This window comes from Thalia democratica, chromosome 4, assembly GCF_965202585.1.
Source record: "Thalia democratica chromosome 4, ktThaDemo2.hap1.1, whole genome shotgun sequence".
In the NCBI taxonomy this organism is placed as follows: Eukaryota; Metazoa; Chordata; class Thaliacea; order Salpida; family Salpidae; genus Thalia; species Thalia democratica.
The window spans coordinates 16901439-16917354 of NC_139168.1; the positions used below are offsets into that span (position 1 = coordinate 16901439).

A 15916-nucleotide genomic window follows, 5' to 3' on the forward strand; every position below is an offset into this window, starting at 1 on the left:
TTTAACTTTTTAATTTCTAAATGACTGTGTTCCCATAATCTATTGTTTTATAGATATAAATAGTTAATAAAATGTTTACATAAGTGTGCAGCAGAGAACATAATAAAAAAAAAACATTTTAACTTGGAATGATTTTTTAGATTCAAAAGTACTTAAAAAAGTTCTTGGCACTTGCTTTATAACTATAAGTTACTTAAAGTATAAAAAATGTTATAAACACTTTGGTATAACACTTAAGTTTAAATAAATTTTCAGACAAAGGATAAAAAATAACAAGGAAATAATCAATTAGAATTTTAATTCGGTTCATTTTTGTTTTTTGTTTAATGTTTTTTGTTATTTGTTTTGTTTCTATTTTGAATATATCCAATTAAAAATAAACAAACTTAAATTCGCTTTTAACAAAGTCCAAAATACCAATTGTATGGTTATAAACATCGGTCGTTTACGTTATTTGAAAACATAGTTTGAATTAAATTTTAATATATTTTTATACAAAACGATACATATTTGTCTCTGTCGATTATTTTCATTTAAATAACTTAAGGCTGCGATTATATTTTAAATAATCTTTCAATCTTCAACACAAACACTTGTAATAAGGGTTACATATGCAATTTTAAACTTAAAACCCTAGTAGCGTGTAATTTGTTTTGTAAGAGTAGATTTGAGTAAAACAACTATACATGGTGTTGTTACAAAAACAAAAAAATTACACTTAAGTTTTTCAATTAGTAATACAAAACCAAATCGTTTTTGAATTACTAATTGAATTTTTTTTTGACCTGTTTTAAACCGTTTTTGTTTTAAATAGTGTATTCATGTTTAATCATAAAGTTAAATGTTTTATTTACTTAAAATCGAAATATAAAAACTTCGAATTAAAAATTATATATACATGCACGACATAAAATAATAATATTAGTAGTTAGAAAGTTAAATAGTTTCCTTGATATAAAATAATCTTAGTTAAAGTTTTTATTAAGATAAAATATTAATTTTTTTCTCAAAATTTTGTGAAAATTAAAACAAAACTACAAGGTATGTAAACAACATAATATAAACTAATTAACAACCTTACCAGTGTTAATAATTTTTGGAGACTTATATATGTCTAGCTTTAGTTGTTTATTGGCTAATATAATTTATATAACTGTGTATGTATTAGAAAAGTAAACTTAAAGTTTTTAAAAAATTATTAACAATTATTGTATATTTATTATTTGGATTTCGTTCAATAGAATACAAGTCAGTCTGTGAAAGTTGTTAGAAAAAGTTAACCATTTGTAAGGAATTTTAATTTAATGTTAATTAAGAAATAATAATCATAATTCTTCTTTTCTATGTGTTACTGTTTTCTACTTATACCGTTGTGTTTCTTTTTTAGTATAGCAAGTTGTTTACATGTAAGATAAGTTAAACACAAAGATTTTAGTGTTTAATTACTTATGACAAGTTTAATTAAACATGACTGTTTTGTAAAATAATAATAAATAAATGTCTATCAATTACTACAAAGACTGTTATACTTATAAACAACAAAAATTACTTAATATATTGAACTGTGTAAAAACTTTTAGTTTCAAATGGCAAGTTAATTATTACAGTTTTTCTTTTAAAATTACTGATTATAAAACTTTATTAAATTAAAACTATTGTTCTTTTTCTTTTTCACAAGCACTACTATTTTACTTCTTTAACTGATTGTTTTGTTTTCAGCTTACTAATTCCTTAAGTTAAATCTGACAAATGAAATATGTTTATTAAGAAGTATTTTACAATGTTGTTTCAATCATATATCATAACAGCTGTTATTATTCTGACCGTTAATTCATCATTTATTACTGAAGAGCTGCCATTAAGCAACACAGATGCAATAAGTAGTTTTTATTTTTATTAGATTAAATAATTAGAGTCTGTCACTGCAGTAAAGATTATATAACAATGTCTTAACCATAACAAAACTTAATAAATTAAACTGTTTCTGAAATTTTCAAGTAAACCTTAGAAAATCTTCTGATTTTTTAATGATAATTCTGCAATTATTCTTTTAATTATGTATAAAAACAGAAGTGTACTTTTTCCATAATAAAACCTTTAGATTTACCAGCATAACATTAAGCGTAGTAAAAATAAAATTTAAATACTATTTTACAAGATATACAACTAATACAAAGATGTTACAAAAGGGTTGCTTTTGTATAACAAAATTTATTTAAAAATGTTCTTGTTTTTAAAATTAAGTTTTTTACAAAATCTTTTGAAATATAAATTTCTAAAACAGCATATATATATAAAAAAGGCATAGAAAAGCTTATACATAAAGTTAACTTAATGTAAGTACTTATTAAAACTTCATTTGAAAGAGAGTATTTAACACCTGGATAGCACGTGCAATAATCAGATTAATATATAACAACTTATTCGTAAGTATTCAAGCGTTATTTTGTGTACGATTTTGAAGCAGGTGTTTGTTTGTTAAAATAAGCTAGGCTAGACTAATAAGCTAGACTGGTTTATAAGATAAAACATAGTTTTGCAAACTGTATTATCTAAACAAAAGTTAAGTAAACTAACAAAAAAAAATACAAACTAAAATAATATTTAAATACTAAAATTAAGCTTTTAATAACTCTACAAATTTTTTTTTAATACAAATATGTGTTTTAATTTTATAAAATACAAACTAACAGCTTCTGAAAGATACTCTGTTTTCATTGGTTCAAACTCAAGTGAACCCTCAATTCATCAGCTGTTTGATTTGCATGGATTGATAGAAATAAATAACTACATATTCGTTCATGCAAGGTAAACAATTTAGAATTTTAATGTAAAATATGCAAGAAAAAAATGATAGTTTTAAAACTTAAAAACGAACTAAATAACTTTTAGTTTATAACGTTTTGTAACTATAGTTTATAAAATCATGCTGGATGAAAAAAGTTTAATAACTTAACAAATAATAAGAAATTAAAACAGAACTAAATACAAGTAAATTTTTTCTGTTTCTAACTGAAATAAATTTTAAAGAAACGGAACATTCAAGATAGACATACCGAAATCAGCTATTAGCAAAAGTAGCAATAAACAATTATATTATACACAAGTAAGTTAAAGTATAAGGTTTTATATAATATTACAAATATAGTCTAAGTAGTAAAAAAGAATTAATAGTCAAAATAAACAGGCAATTAAGCATGTATAAAACAATTTTAAGTTAATCTTCAAATATCTTTATTATATATGATAATTTGATTGCTACAAAACGAGTATTGTTTAGTTTATAAAACTTATAAAGTTGTTGTAAACAATAAGATGTTAAATAAGAAATTAAACACCATGCTATAATAACTTATTTATTTACTTAGCATGCGTTGTGTGAAAATTACTTATTTATTTCTCAGAAACTTAAGCTTAGTACTGATCAACAATCATTCAACGATTGCATTGAAAAACACAAAAGTTCAATAGAAGAAGGCAGCATTAGAGAAAGTGATTGCCTCAATCACGTGACTACTATGGCCTAATTAAATCATGAGAATGATAACAAACCGACCAATAAGATGATAGCATGCTCCTCGCACGCCGCTAAACCGAAAATACTGTCTTTTGAAGTTTAATTTTTGTTCTTTTGTTACAAATAACTTAAAAGTTTAATTTTTACTAAGTTTTATAAACATCTATAAAAAAAATTACTTATATCTATAAACATGTTATGTATAAAAGAATTTTTTATAACAACTTTTTTTAAACTACTTTTGTGGTTTTTTGATTAATGATTGAAAAAGAGAATAATTATTAATTTTAACTTTTTTGTGTTTATATCAGTAACAAATAAAAATTTAAACAGTTAAGTGAAAACGGTTTTCTAAAACAACTACATGAAAAATCGCTGAACAAATACAATGACAGAAATTACAAGCTTTGTTCTGCTTTTCCCAGCGACAAAATGGTATCTTTATCATCATGTATGTTTTTATTTTGTTTATTATGTTTATAATTTTCATGTTATTTCTAACTGTAAAGATTTTATTATTATTTAGACGGTGCAATCTATAATGGATTTACGTACAAGCACAAAAGATCTCAAATGATAAAAATTAACACTAACGACCCTGAAAGAAACTTGAAAACTTATGCAAAAGACACAACAAAAGACCACATAAGAAGTAGTTTTAATTACTTTAAAAAAAAAAAATTTGCATTAACTTTTCTATTTTTATTTGTATAGATGTAGTTGTAGCTAAAAACAGTTGAGATGATTTTTGTTACTAAACTTATAAAGTCACATTTTAATTTTTTAAACTATCTATTTAAAAACATTAAACAACTTTTTTTAACCCAGATCGAGCGAAATTCATACGAATAGTTGAAGGAACAAAAGAAAGCGGAAAAATATTTACATTCTTAAATGAACCAGCTATAGAATCTAGAGACAACGTAAGTTAAACTGTTGCTATAAATTAAATTATTTTCTTTTAAAAATTAGAAAATAGTTCTAAATTTTCTCGTGATTAAAAATATAAGTTTGTGAATGTATATGTTTTCTTAATCATAAAACTTAGTGTTTGAATTTTATAGTTTTTTTTTTTGTTAAATTAATAGTAAAGCATTAGTGTTGAAATTGAAACAATCGTAAAATTCTTATTTTAGTACATTTTTGAAGGGTTACATATAAACCTTTTTTTATATAACTTATTTTGTTATAGAATTTACCTATACTTAATTGTTATTTTTTTAAATTGCAATAGCTTCATAACAATTAACAACACGTATCGTATTAGTTTACGTTAGTAATATATAAATGTGTTTATTTATAGAGATACATGGCCACAGTTTCACAAATATGTAAGAATGATGTCTACAAAGATGTTGGTGGTAAGAATCATTTCCAATTTGTATTCAGCTCTTTTGTGAAAGTTAGACTGAGTTGTTCAGTTCAGTCAAATTCTCCTTTGTACCTCGAGGAATTAGTTTCAGTGTCCGATGTTTTTACATTGGAAACATCAGTTGAAGGAAAAATAAATGTTGTGTTTGCTGTAATGAAAACTTCTAGGTTAGTACTTTTTGTTGAACTTCAGCTAAAAAAACTATATTTTTGGTATTGTTTCTAAAAGGCCAAGATTTTAATACATTTTTTTTTTCTTTTACTGTTACTGCCTAACCTTAAAATTAAGTGTTGATTTTTTAATTTTATTATCTTACTTTACAGTGCCTTCATAAATGTATCGGCAATATGTATATTTAAAATAGATGATATAAATAATGCACTTGAAAGTTCATTGATGGAAGAAGTTGATGGATTTGTTTATCCAATCAAAAATAATCCATATCCTGATATATCGAGGTTAGTAACATAGTCTGAAAAATTATATTAATATACATTTTAACATCCTATTGGATTGGTTATGATTAAAATGCTGCAATAATCGTATTCTAAAATAGTTAATAAGTTGTTTAAATACTTTTATCAATAGTTAAAAAATTAGATGTGACTTCAATACATCTGAAAGTGGTTACCGAAGTATGAATGCAAAATCTGAAGATTTTATAAAAACTCATTTTATAGCTAGAGATAGAGTCCAATCTTGGAATTTTCAGAAATCTGGACCAGCTATGATATCACAAAAGTTAGTTTAATACTACAAATACTAACACTACTAGAATACATGTAGATTACTAAAAGTTGTTATTAATTTCATGTAAATAAAAGTATTAACTGTTAATGTAAAGATTCAAGATTATTGATTTAAAACAAATTTATGCTTAAAATAATTTTCTTGGTCGTCCAAAAACTTATTTTTATACATCTAAAGTTAGTTGAACTTTGTGATAGATTATAAACAAGAAACACTTTTATTATGACGTAAATAAAACAGATTTTTTAAACGAAATCTGTCGGATATTACATTTCATGCATGAAACTTTAATTAAATGATAAAATATATGTTAAAGACCGGATATTAAAGAAATTTTTTGTTGTATTTTATGATCAGGAGATAAAAAGTTATTTTCATTGATAAAATTCTGAGGTCATAATATTCTAATGTTTAAGATTAAGTTTTTTGTAGGTGATATTTTATTTTTTAAACTAAGTTAAACTTTTCATATCGAAAAATTAATGGTTTAATTAGGAATTTTTTAAGATTTACCGTGTTTAGATAAATTTGCAACCTTACTAATAAAGCTTTTCTTAGAATGAAACTGGTTTTACTTTATCTAATCTTTTGTAAGTTAACCTATTCTTAAAAACTTACAACTTTTGTTTAATTAGAGTAACTTAGCTTTTATAGTTGAAGTTATATCGAAATATAATAAGCAACTGTATTCTAACTTAATTTGATTATAATTATTTGACAGATTAGTTTTAATATTCGTATCTTGGTAGGAAATTCTCTGAAAAGTTTTAAACGTTAGTTATTGTGACTGCATTCTGCTGCAATTCTATTGCAGCACATGAGATTCAAAACTTGTTTCGTAACTAAAGTTTCAGTTTCGATTACAATCAAGAATATTTCAAGTTAAACATAAAAAAAAAAAAGTAAACTCTTAAAACGTATAAAGGTTTTATAAGTGAAGTTTTCAATTAATTTTCAATAAACTTTAATCAGCGTAAAATGTAAAAATATTTATCATGTTAATTTCATCATAATACATGTAATTGTCAAGTTTAAACACATATCGCGTGTTAATTTATCTGATTTGACTTCAGTTGTAACATATAATTATGCTTAATATTCACAAATGTGATTCGTTAAATCTAGTTATTAAAATAAATTACATGTGTACTGTTAGTTGTAAAAAAACGGAAACTAGAATTTGAAATAAAAATAATTTAATATAATGTTTTAATTTAATACTATATTTTGCTTAATTGGTATAAAATATCTCAAACTTTTGACATTTATGAATGTTTTTACTTTTTAATAAGTTTTCAATTAATCTTTTATAAAAAGAGACCTATCGTTTTGCTTTTGTTGTAAATGAACTTATTTTATAGAATGACTTTTCGTTAATAACTTACTTTAAATAAATGTTTCCAGAGCTCATTATAATAAGCGCTCCCTTTGACAGAAAATTATAACAAAAGACTCAGTACCCCATATTATATTTTGGCTCTTTTTGTAAATTGAATAAATATTTAGTTTTTCGCACCCCTTACTAGTTATTGCTCCCTGATACAGCCTACTTTGTGAAATATAGTCCTAAATATACTGAAACAGCGAGCTAAACAGTAAAACCTTTATGACTGTGAAATTCAAAAGTTTCCCCTTTATAAAAGCCTGATATAAACCAAACTTTTTTTTTGAAGGTTTGTGTCGTGAACAGTTAAGCTTTTATGCAAAAATCTTAAATTATGCAGAGTTTTAAAAAAAATATTTTACAGTATCCTATACTCCTTTTCAATAGTATTTATTCACTTGAAATTAAAGGTTTTAAATCTACACGTGAGCTGAACCTTTTAATTATATAAGTAATTATCTTTATCTGATTTGTGTTGAAAGTCACTTGACTGGTTTTGTTTATTTAATTGTGGTTTCTACAACATTATAAACAGTGATTAATCTTTTAAATTCATGTGACTACACTGTTATATAAAATTTAAAAAAATAGTACAGTCTTACTTTACTGTTTGTATTTTACAATTAGTAAAAAGTAAACTCTTAATGAAAAGTTTTTAATTTTCTAATTAAAATTTTACTATGGCTTTGAATACATGTTAGAACAGCTGTAGAATTCGTTTCCTAGAACATAAAATAAAAATGATTATTTTAGCTAAACTTTTAATAAAAATTTTAATATGTAGCGAAACTAGTTATAAACTATATTTGTAATTTTTTAGGCAAAAACGTTATTAGTTACGAACCTATAATTTAGTTATCATTAAAGCTATTATCGCTCATATCTAAAGCTATTATATACTTTTAACTTCTGCAGTAGTTTCAAACTACTTTAATTTTTAATCACTTAACTTAGCTTTCACTTGTGTGATAGTGTTTTATAATCTTATAAGTTTAGTTTAAATGTTTCCTTTTAACTAAAGAACGTATTTTCATATAAATTTGCTTAACTGTTCTTTTTTGAATCAAAAACGCTATTTATTGAACAGTTTGAAAAAATATTTGGTTCTTGTTGAGTTATAAATTTCAGAGCTCTTTAAAAAAATCATTACAAATGATCGTGACTACGTTCTGCTGCAATGATTGCAGCAGCACACAAAACTTAAATTTATTTCGTAACTGAAGTTTCAGTTACGTTAACATATATATCTGTACTATAATAAATACGTTATATTGCGCGTAAAATTTTATTTGTAAACACGAATTTAACTAGGGCAAATTTAAACTTTCCATGTTTATTGCGATGACGTAAAAATTAAATTGTAGTTTTAGTTACAACTATATTTAACCGTAGTTGTATTAAGAATAATAAATGTATAAAAGTCAATTACTAGCAGAATCGTAATTTTATTTATGTTTTTGATTTCCAATGTAACATATAGTTTTATTTGTTTGTGAAAATATAAGTTTTTTTAAAAGTAGCTTTAAAAAGTTCACAAGTAAAAAGTTTAGTTTACAAAATTATTTATTAAGTTAAAACAAACAATAAACTGTATGTAGTAGTATTATATATTCAAAACATTATTAACTTTTAATTTGAATACTTTAACAGAGAGAAGTTATTATACAATGTATATTTCAAATAAGAAAAATATTAAAAATGGGATTAATAATTAATACAGAAATTAAATAATGAGTTTAATAAAAACAAAATTAAATAATTAAACTATTTTATATCATAATTAATTAAACTAGTTTTAAAGATATATAATTTATAAAGTTTTGAATCAGCTGTTTTGTTCAGTTTCGTTAGTGTACACTTTTATAGTATGTAGCCAGCGTATATTGAACTCCTAAACATTTAAAAAAACACTCATGAACTTAATTTTATTTAAAATTTACGATAGAATCTTAAATTCTGCATTTGAACTTCAACCTATAGGGTTATAAATCAAAATTTTTAGTTTGATTTGTTTTTAATAACTTTCGATGTTTTATGTAAACAGTTGTTGTTTTTACTATAGGATAGTCATTAATTAACCTTTTACGTATAATAGATAAAAACAAATTAATCATGGTTGCTTACTGATTTGATACGAGAAAATTAGATATTACTATTTTGAATGTTTTTTTAAATCTTAAACTGTTTAAACTGTACTATACCTTCTCCAATTCGATTACAGCATAATTTGAAGTTTGGCAATTTTTAAATTAAAATCTCAAGTTACATTTAACCATGAAAACGTAAGTTAATTTCTACTATTTGTAGAAACCAGAAAACAACTATTTAGTTAAAGCTCGTAAATATGTCAAACGTATTCTACTTGTTACGTTTAGAAACTTATATTGAAATGCTTATGTGGTATTATCATTGAGCGGCTTACTGAGTAAGGGCTCTAAAAATCGTATTAGACAAAAAGAAAATCTTTAGAAAACATGTTTATGAGCATTTAAATTACTTTGTTGCACAAAAGTTAGGACGAAGTTTGTGTCCTCTTTCTTTAGTAATTACCACTAACAAAGTGTAGCAAAAACCAAAGTAATTTTGCCCGAAATTTTAAACACGAAGTTTTTACTACAACATGTCACTTCCAAGTTATATAAAACAGCTAAAAAACCGTAAAACACATCAAAATCTGTTGTTTGTAATTTACTACTAGCAAAACATAGATTTAGATATATAAACTTTATAAAATCTAACCAAAATTTTACTTTAATACTAAAACATTATTAATGACCTAGTATAAAGTGTTCTATTATTATAAACCACACTATTGATAACTACTTAATTAATTTGAATATGTTAGCAAACAAATATGTGTAATTTTAGCTACCATTAATCTTGGTAAATTGTAAATATAAATACAACTTTGAAATGCAAATTTTGCTATGTAACATAACGTAGTTGTTATTTAGCACTTTTTAAATTTAATTTTTGAAAGTTTTTAACATTTTTACTGAAATTTAAAAATAAGTACCCTTATATATTTCAGCTTAACTATACATCGAAATGGTTTAAAAAGATATATATATATATATTTTTATACTTAAGTAAGACTGTAGTCTAAAACACTTTTATTAGCAGCTTTCAAGTGATTGGATTATTATTTTAAAATACTTAAAAGTATCTTAAAACTTAAAAAATGGTTAGAATTACTATGCCTTGCAGAATACTGATAACTACCGTTGAGTTAATAATTTTATTTCAAAAAATGTCCGTTGTAGTTAAAACTAAACTAAGAACTAAATGTGTTGCTAAAAAAAAACAAATAAGTTAGTGTTTATCTTCCGTAAGACACTATTTAATTTGAAGTAATTACAACTTTAAATACAACAAAAAGTCAAATTGTGTTGAACTATCAAAAACAAAACTTTGATTTTTCAGTGAAACAAGTATACTATTTATTCATTAAATTAATACAAACATACAGAGATGAATATACAGCGATCTATGTAGACATTGTAAAAGAGAATGAAGTTTCTATTTCATCAGAAAAACTTCATTATACAATTATGTGGTTGGGTACTAAAAGTGGATTCATAATCAAAACGTTATTTTTGTCTTCAACAGATGAAAAATTTGTTGTGGAAAGGAGAAAAGTTTTTGATGCTGAAGTATGTGGTAGTAATAAGTAAGTATTTTTTTTATTCTTAGTTGTAAATTTGTTATGTTACACTTTCTTTTTTTTAATGCAAACTTTATCTATTCGACCAAATTGATCCCTCAAATTCTTCTACTATCTTGAGTATTGTGTATTGTAAATATCACTTTTGTACCCAAAAAGATGATATTTAGGAAATTACTTGATATTTTAGGTCAGAGGTGACGTCACTACTAGTCAACAAAGAATCAGGGAACATTTTTGTGACGTTCAGCGATTGCGTCATAGCTGCACCATTATGCCCCCACATTAATGTGGATTGTGAGCGGGAATGCAAGGAAAAAAAGGACCCTTATTGTACATGGGACGGACGTTTGTGCCAGGGCACTACTGTCCACGATATTTCAAGAGATCAGGACCTTGATGGAAGTGAGAGATTATTAGAGTGCACAAGATACTCTGTAGGTAAGCTTTTGTAAGTTAAGCAAAGTTTTTATCCTACCATCATTTGCAATTCAAATATATAAAACATTTTTACACATATCAAAACTAAGCAGTTATAAATTTAAAGGCACTTGAATAATTTTATGAATTATTTATAGAACTTTTTTTTTTTAAACGTACTGTTAGTCACAGCCTTAGAAAAAAACTGCCGGCATTAAATAATAAATTACTAACAACATGTTATCAATCTAATTTAACAGCAACTGAGAGCACTTTCGAAGAATATAACAGCACCTTTACTTTGAATACAAGTGGTAACATTCTTCCTCCGAAAGTTAGAAAATCAAAATTACCCAAAGCGAGTGTTGAAAACCTAATACCAATATTCACTGCTTGCATTGGCTGTTTCATTGGAATTGTCTTGACAAGTTCAATATTATTGTGTTGCAATCCATGTGATGAACTGAAAACAAATCAGAACATATACTTTTGTACTACGGTTAGTACTGAAACTGTTTTTTTTTTTTAAGATTATTTTAAGGTTATAAATTAAAGGACTGGTTAAACGCCTAACAATTTACTTTTTACATAAAGTTTTAGTTAAGCAGATTGCACTATAAAAGCTGTACAACACAATTAATTATAAATTTATAAAGAAAATAATCTAACTTTGACAGTCTGAACATTCGAGATCTACTAGTTCGAGTTCTTTGAGCAGAAAAAGTTTGACGAGTAGAAAAAGGCTTAAAAGCGAGTCGACTGCATTGTTAGTCTATTGTTTGTTTTAAATTAATTTTTTTTATAAACTTTTATGCATATCTAATTTCAAGTAAAAACACACAAAGTAATGAATACATAACTACGAGTTGGAAATCTAACAGTTATTGTGAAAGCAATGCAAGTAGTAAGATTAGTAGCTTCGATGGTTCAATTCATACTTCGATAAAAGAAAGTTCCGTTTTAATTGATGCAGAAAAAGAAAATTCCAAAGTGAGACATTTTGCTACTTTTTTTACACCTTTAAGAAATTCATATTCAAGTAAATGTCTGGTTAATAGAAATTTGCTATAAAAAATCATTTAAATATTGGTGATTTTTGATCAATTATATAACTGTATGTGTTTATTACTCTTGAGAGTTTAAAAGTTAATTAAATAAAAAAGTGCATGTGTTAACATTTGACAGTTGTTGTTATCAATAAAAGTTATATTTATTAAAATTTTTAGAAAACGTTGATACAGAACAGTTTAATACTCATGCTCTTTTAAACGATTAAATATTTAAAACGTTAGTATATGTTAATTAAAAGATTTTACTTCATTTCAAAAATATAGCTTTCAATTAGAATATTAAACTCAAAGTTAGTTTAGTATTAAATAGATAAACAACACGTAGTTAACTTATTTGAAAAAAAAATACAATATCGAAACGCTTTATAACTTCTTAAGTAAAAACTTCACTAGCTATATATATAAAAAATAAGATTATTATTCAAACTTCAACACTTCTACTGATCTCACTTGAAGGCTGATGATTAAGGCTGTCTAGTCTTATGAAACATCTGTACCAGTATTTTTAAAATCGTAGTTTCCCATAAATTATATGTATATAAATATATATATATATGTTCTAAGAATCAAAATTTAATAAATACAAAAAATTGCATATCAACTTTAGAAATTTCTTTAAAACAGATTTAAGGATAAAAAAATGTTTTTTTAAGTAAAAGATGAATGTTTCCTACTAAATATTAAAAAAAATTATAAATGACGAGCTGTAAACGGTTTTGTTTTTTTGGTCCTTGTTTATTTATTTTTTATCTAAAATTATATAATATTTTATTTAATGTATACTCATTCTCAGTCTTATTAAGTTTTAAGAACAGACCGTTAAGTTCATAAAAAGTATTTTAATTATCAGAAAAAAAATTATAATAGTTTATTAAGTTATAATCTAAATAATAAAATTTTCACAGTACCATATCGTTAGTAAGCCAAACAATAAGCAGTATGCAAAAAAAGGTGATGTAAAAGTTCTTATACAACACACTTTGCCATACACTACGTCATACCAAACTGTGCATCCTAAGCTGTATCGATCTCATAGCAGCCAACATTATCACCAACAAAAATTTCAATCAATAGGACGTTATCACACTTTTCAAATTCCAAATAAACATTTTCATAATTATCAGAATAGTTTAAATTTTAAACCGACTAATGCAGTTGTGTTTGATGACAAAAAGAAGATCAACATGGCCCAAAATACTTTATCTATGAATTATCAGAAGCTAAATAAACAAGCCATTACATATAGTTTGGGTAGAAGACCAATGCAAAATAATCAGTATCAAAAATACGAAGCACATCAAATATTAAATGGTAATTATTTTATTTATATATTTGCTTACATTTTCTTTATAACTTTTTTTTACAGGGAATGATTATATTAGCAGATATTCAAAATTAGACAAAGTTGATCATAGTAGTCCGAGTGTTTATTCTGATTTAAACACTCAAAAATGTCCTGTAAAGCAAAACCCTAGCCTTCTATTAGACAAAGTGCATACTTCAAATGATAGTAGTAAAAGTTTTATTAATCAAGCTTCAAATTCTTCAGCTTTTAGAAAAACGGTTAGTTTTTTTAACGGTTTTAATTAGTGATGTACCGGACACACAATTTCGGGTCCGGCCGGACCAGGATCTTTTTTTCATATCAAGATCCGGCCGGATCTGGACCCGGATAGTGAGTCCGGTCCATCACTAGTTTTAACAATGATATTCAAAATAGTCATTTTAGTTGAACTCTATAAAAAGTTTTTATTTTTTAGGAAAGCGAGCCAAAGATAACTGCAGAAACAAACTCTTTAAATAACTTGCCGAAAAAAAAAGAAAACGTTTGAATTCAGTCAGCGATTCCAGGTTGTCGGGTAAATTTGTGAACTAATGATAGTTTTTTTTTTCGATTTTAAAATACAGAATTCTTTTTTTACAAATTAATTTTAAACCTATTATATATTAAGTCACTGTTTACAAAATAAATTAAAGTGTATACTTTTTAATTTTTGTTCATACCGTGTTTTATTCTGCTTCTGTTTTAAAAGCTTATTGATTTTAATGGTGCTTAGATTTTTCATTCGAATAAAATAGTAATTAAAAATTTACAAATGTGCTTTTTACTTGTTATATGGCTGGTGTATTTTGGCTCATTTTTGTTAGTTTAAATTATTTTAGAAATATTAGTTTATTGCTTTAAATTAAGTAAATTGTAGTAAATAGTACTGGTAATACTTTAACTCTGTGTATATATTATTTCAAACTTAGATACTTACGATTAGTTAAAGCTTGTAGTTTTTCTTTTAAGATTTAATCTGAAAAAGTTTAGGTTAAGAAAACGAGTTTTAAATAATTTTTATAAGAACGTATACTATGTCGTTTTTATTTGTTTGGATTTTATAATAATTTGTAATTTTGTGTTTAAAACCACAGATAAGGGTTAAATAAGTTACTATTTTCAATATGTAATAACATATTTATTTGAGTATAAAAATTTTGACTTGTCAAAAATTTTTATAGTTATGTAAACATTTTTTATCTTTTAATCATTTATCTCTGTTTTATTTTTTGCCTAAAGAATTTAATAAATCGGTTTGTATTTAACATTGCTTACAACAATGAAGAACATAACTATTGTGTTCATTAAAGTTCAAACTTTATAGATTTTAAAGGGGATTTTTTTTCGATTAAAATTATTTATATTTTTTCTTAGACATAATTATTTAAAATTTAGCTGTTTTTAAGGTTCTATTAAAACAGTTATTATGATAGTAAAAGTAGTGTAGTATTGCAGAAGTTAAATATATATAGTTAATTTTGTTTTATTATCTTGGAATATTAATAAATATGCTTAATGGAGATACATTTTATTCTTCAAAATATAATAAAATCATTCTATATTTTAAGAATACAAATGACTATGATTACTTATGTTCTAAAAAAATTAACATATAATAATAAAATCTACTACTTTATACCAAAAAATTAAATTAGTTTTATTAAAAAACAAGTTAAAAATAAATTAATAAGTTGATTGTTTTTTGACGTAATAAGATAAAATTGAGTTTTTTTTTGCAAAACGGTTAAGAACCTTTCTAACACTATTGGTTTGTAAAACATAAGATGAAATCTGATTGACAGTTCATAAACAAACATTTGTCAGTTAGTTCACACGTTTTTTATTGAAAACGTCTTTTAGAACACATTTATATTGAATTAAAAGTTTTTTTTTTGAAAGTTACTGTTTGTAAAAATTGTCAAATTTAAAAACAAGGATTATAAAAAATTATATTTTGTTTATAAATAGTAGCTGTTGAAAAAACTAATAGCTGTAATAAGAATAGTTATAATTTTTAGGTATTTAGTTTAAATAATTTATTGTTAACTACTATATCGTATACTTTTAAAAGATATTTTCTATAATGAAACTTAAAAATTTACTAAACCATCAAAAATTGAAAAAAGATTCAACTATTATAGCAATTTAAAAAATCTAACCTCCGGAGTAGAAAAAATACAAATTCAGTAGTTAAGTGTAATACTATAAAGTATTACTGTCATACTATAATATAACTAACTAGTAAGTGTGGTTGTGTAAAATTTAGGTCTAAATTAAAAAAAAAAAATTATTTCTCACTATTGTAAAGTAAAATAAAAACTTAAGTTTCGTAACTGTTATATTATACAAAATTTGTTTTGTAACTGTTCATTAAAACAGACTTTAACATTACTTTACTTTTAGCGGTAAAAGTTG

At 24.2% G+C, this 15916-nt stretch overlaps 1 protein-coding gene across 1 annotated transcript; it reads left to right on the plus strand.

Annotated features, from left to right (window-relative positions):
* The first annotated feature begins 1586 nt into the window (after nucleotides 1-1586).
* On the plus strand, nucleotides 1587-14009 carry LOC145833081 (semaphorin-6A-like). The gene is made up of 14 exons (XM_082940280.1): nucleotides 1587-1593; nucleotides 2694-2808; nucleotides 3031-3106; nucleotides 3405-3509; nucleotides 3851-3968; nucleotides 4044-4169; nucleotides 4346-4440; nucleotides 4821-5056; nucleotides 5213-5347; nucleotides 5490-5630; nucleotides 10493-10693; nucleotides 10878-11092; nucleotides 11368-11441; nucleotides 13938-14009. The coding sequence occupies exons 1-14, from the start codon at nucleotides 1587-1589 to the stop codon at nucleotides 14007-14009; spliced, it is 1716 nt and encodes a 571-aa protein (XP_082796406.1).
* The last annotated feature ends 1907 nt before the right edge of the window (nucleotides 14010-15916 follow it).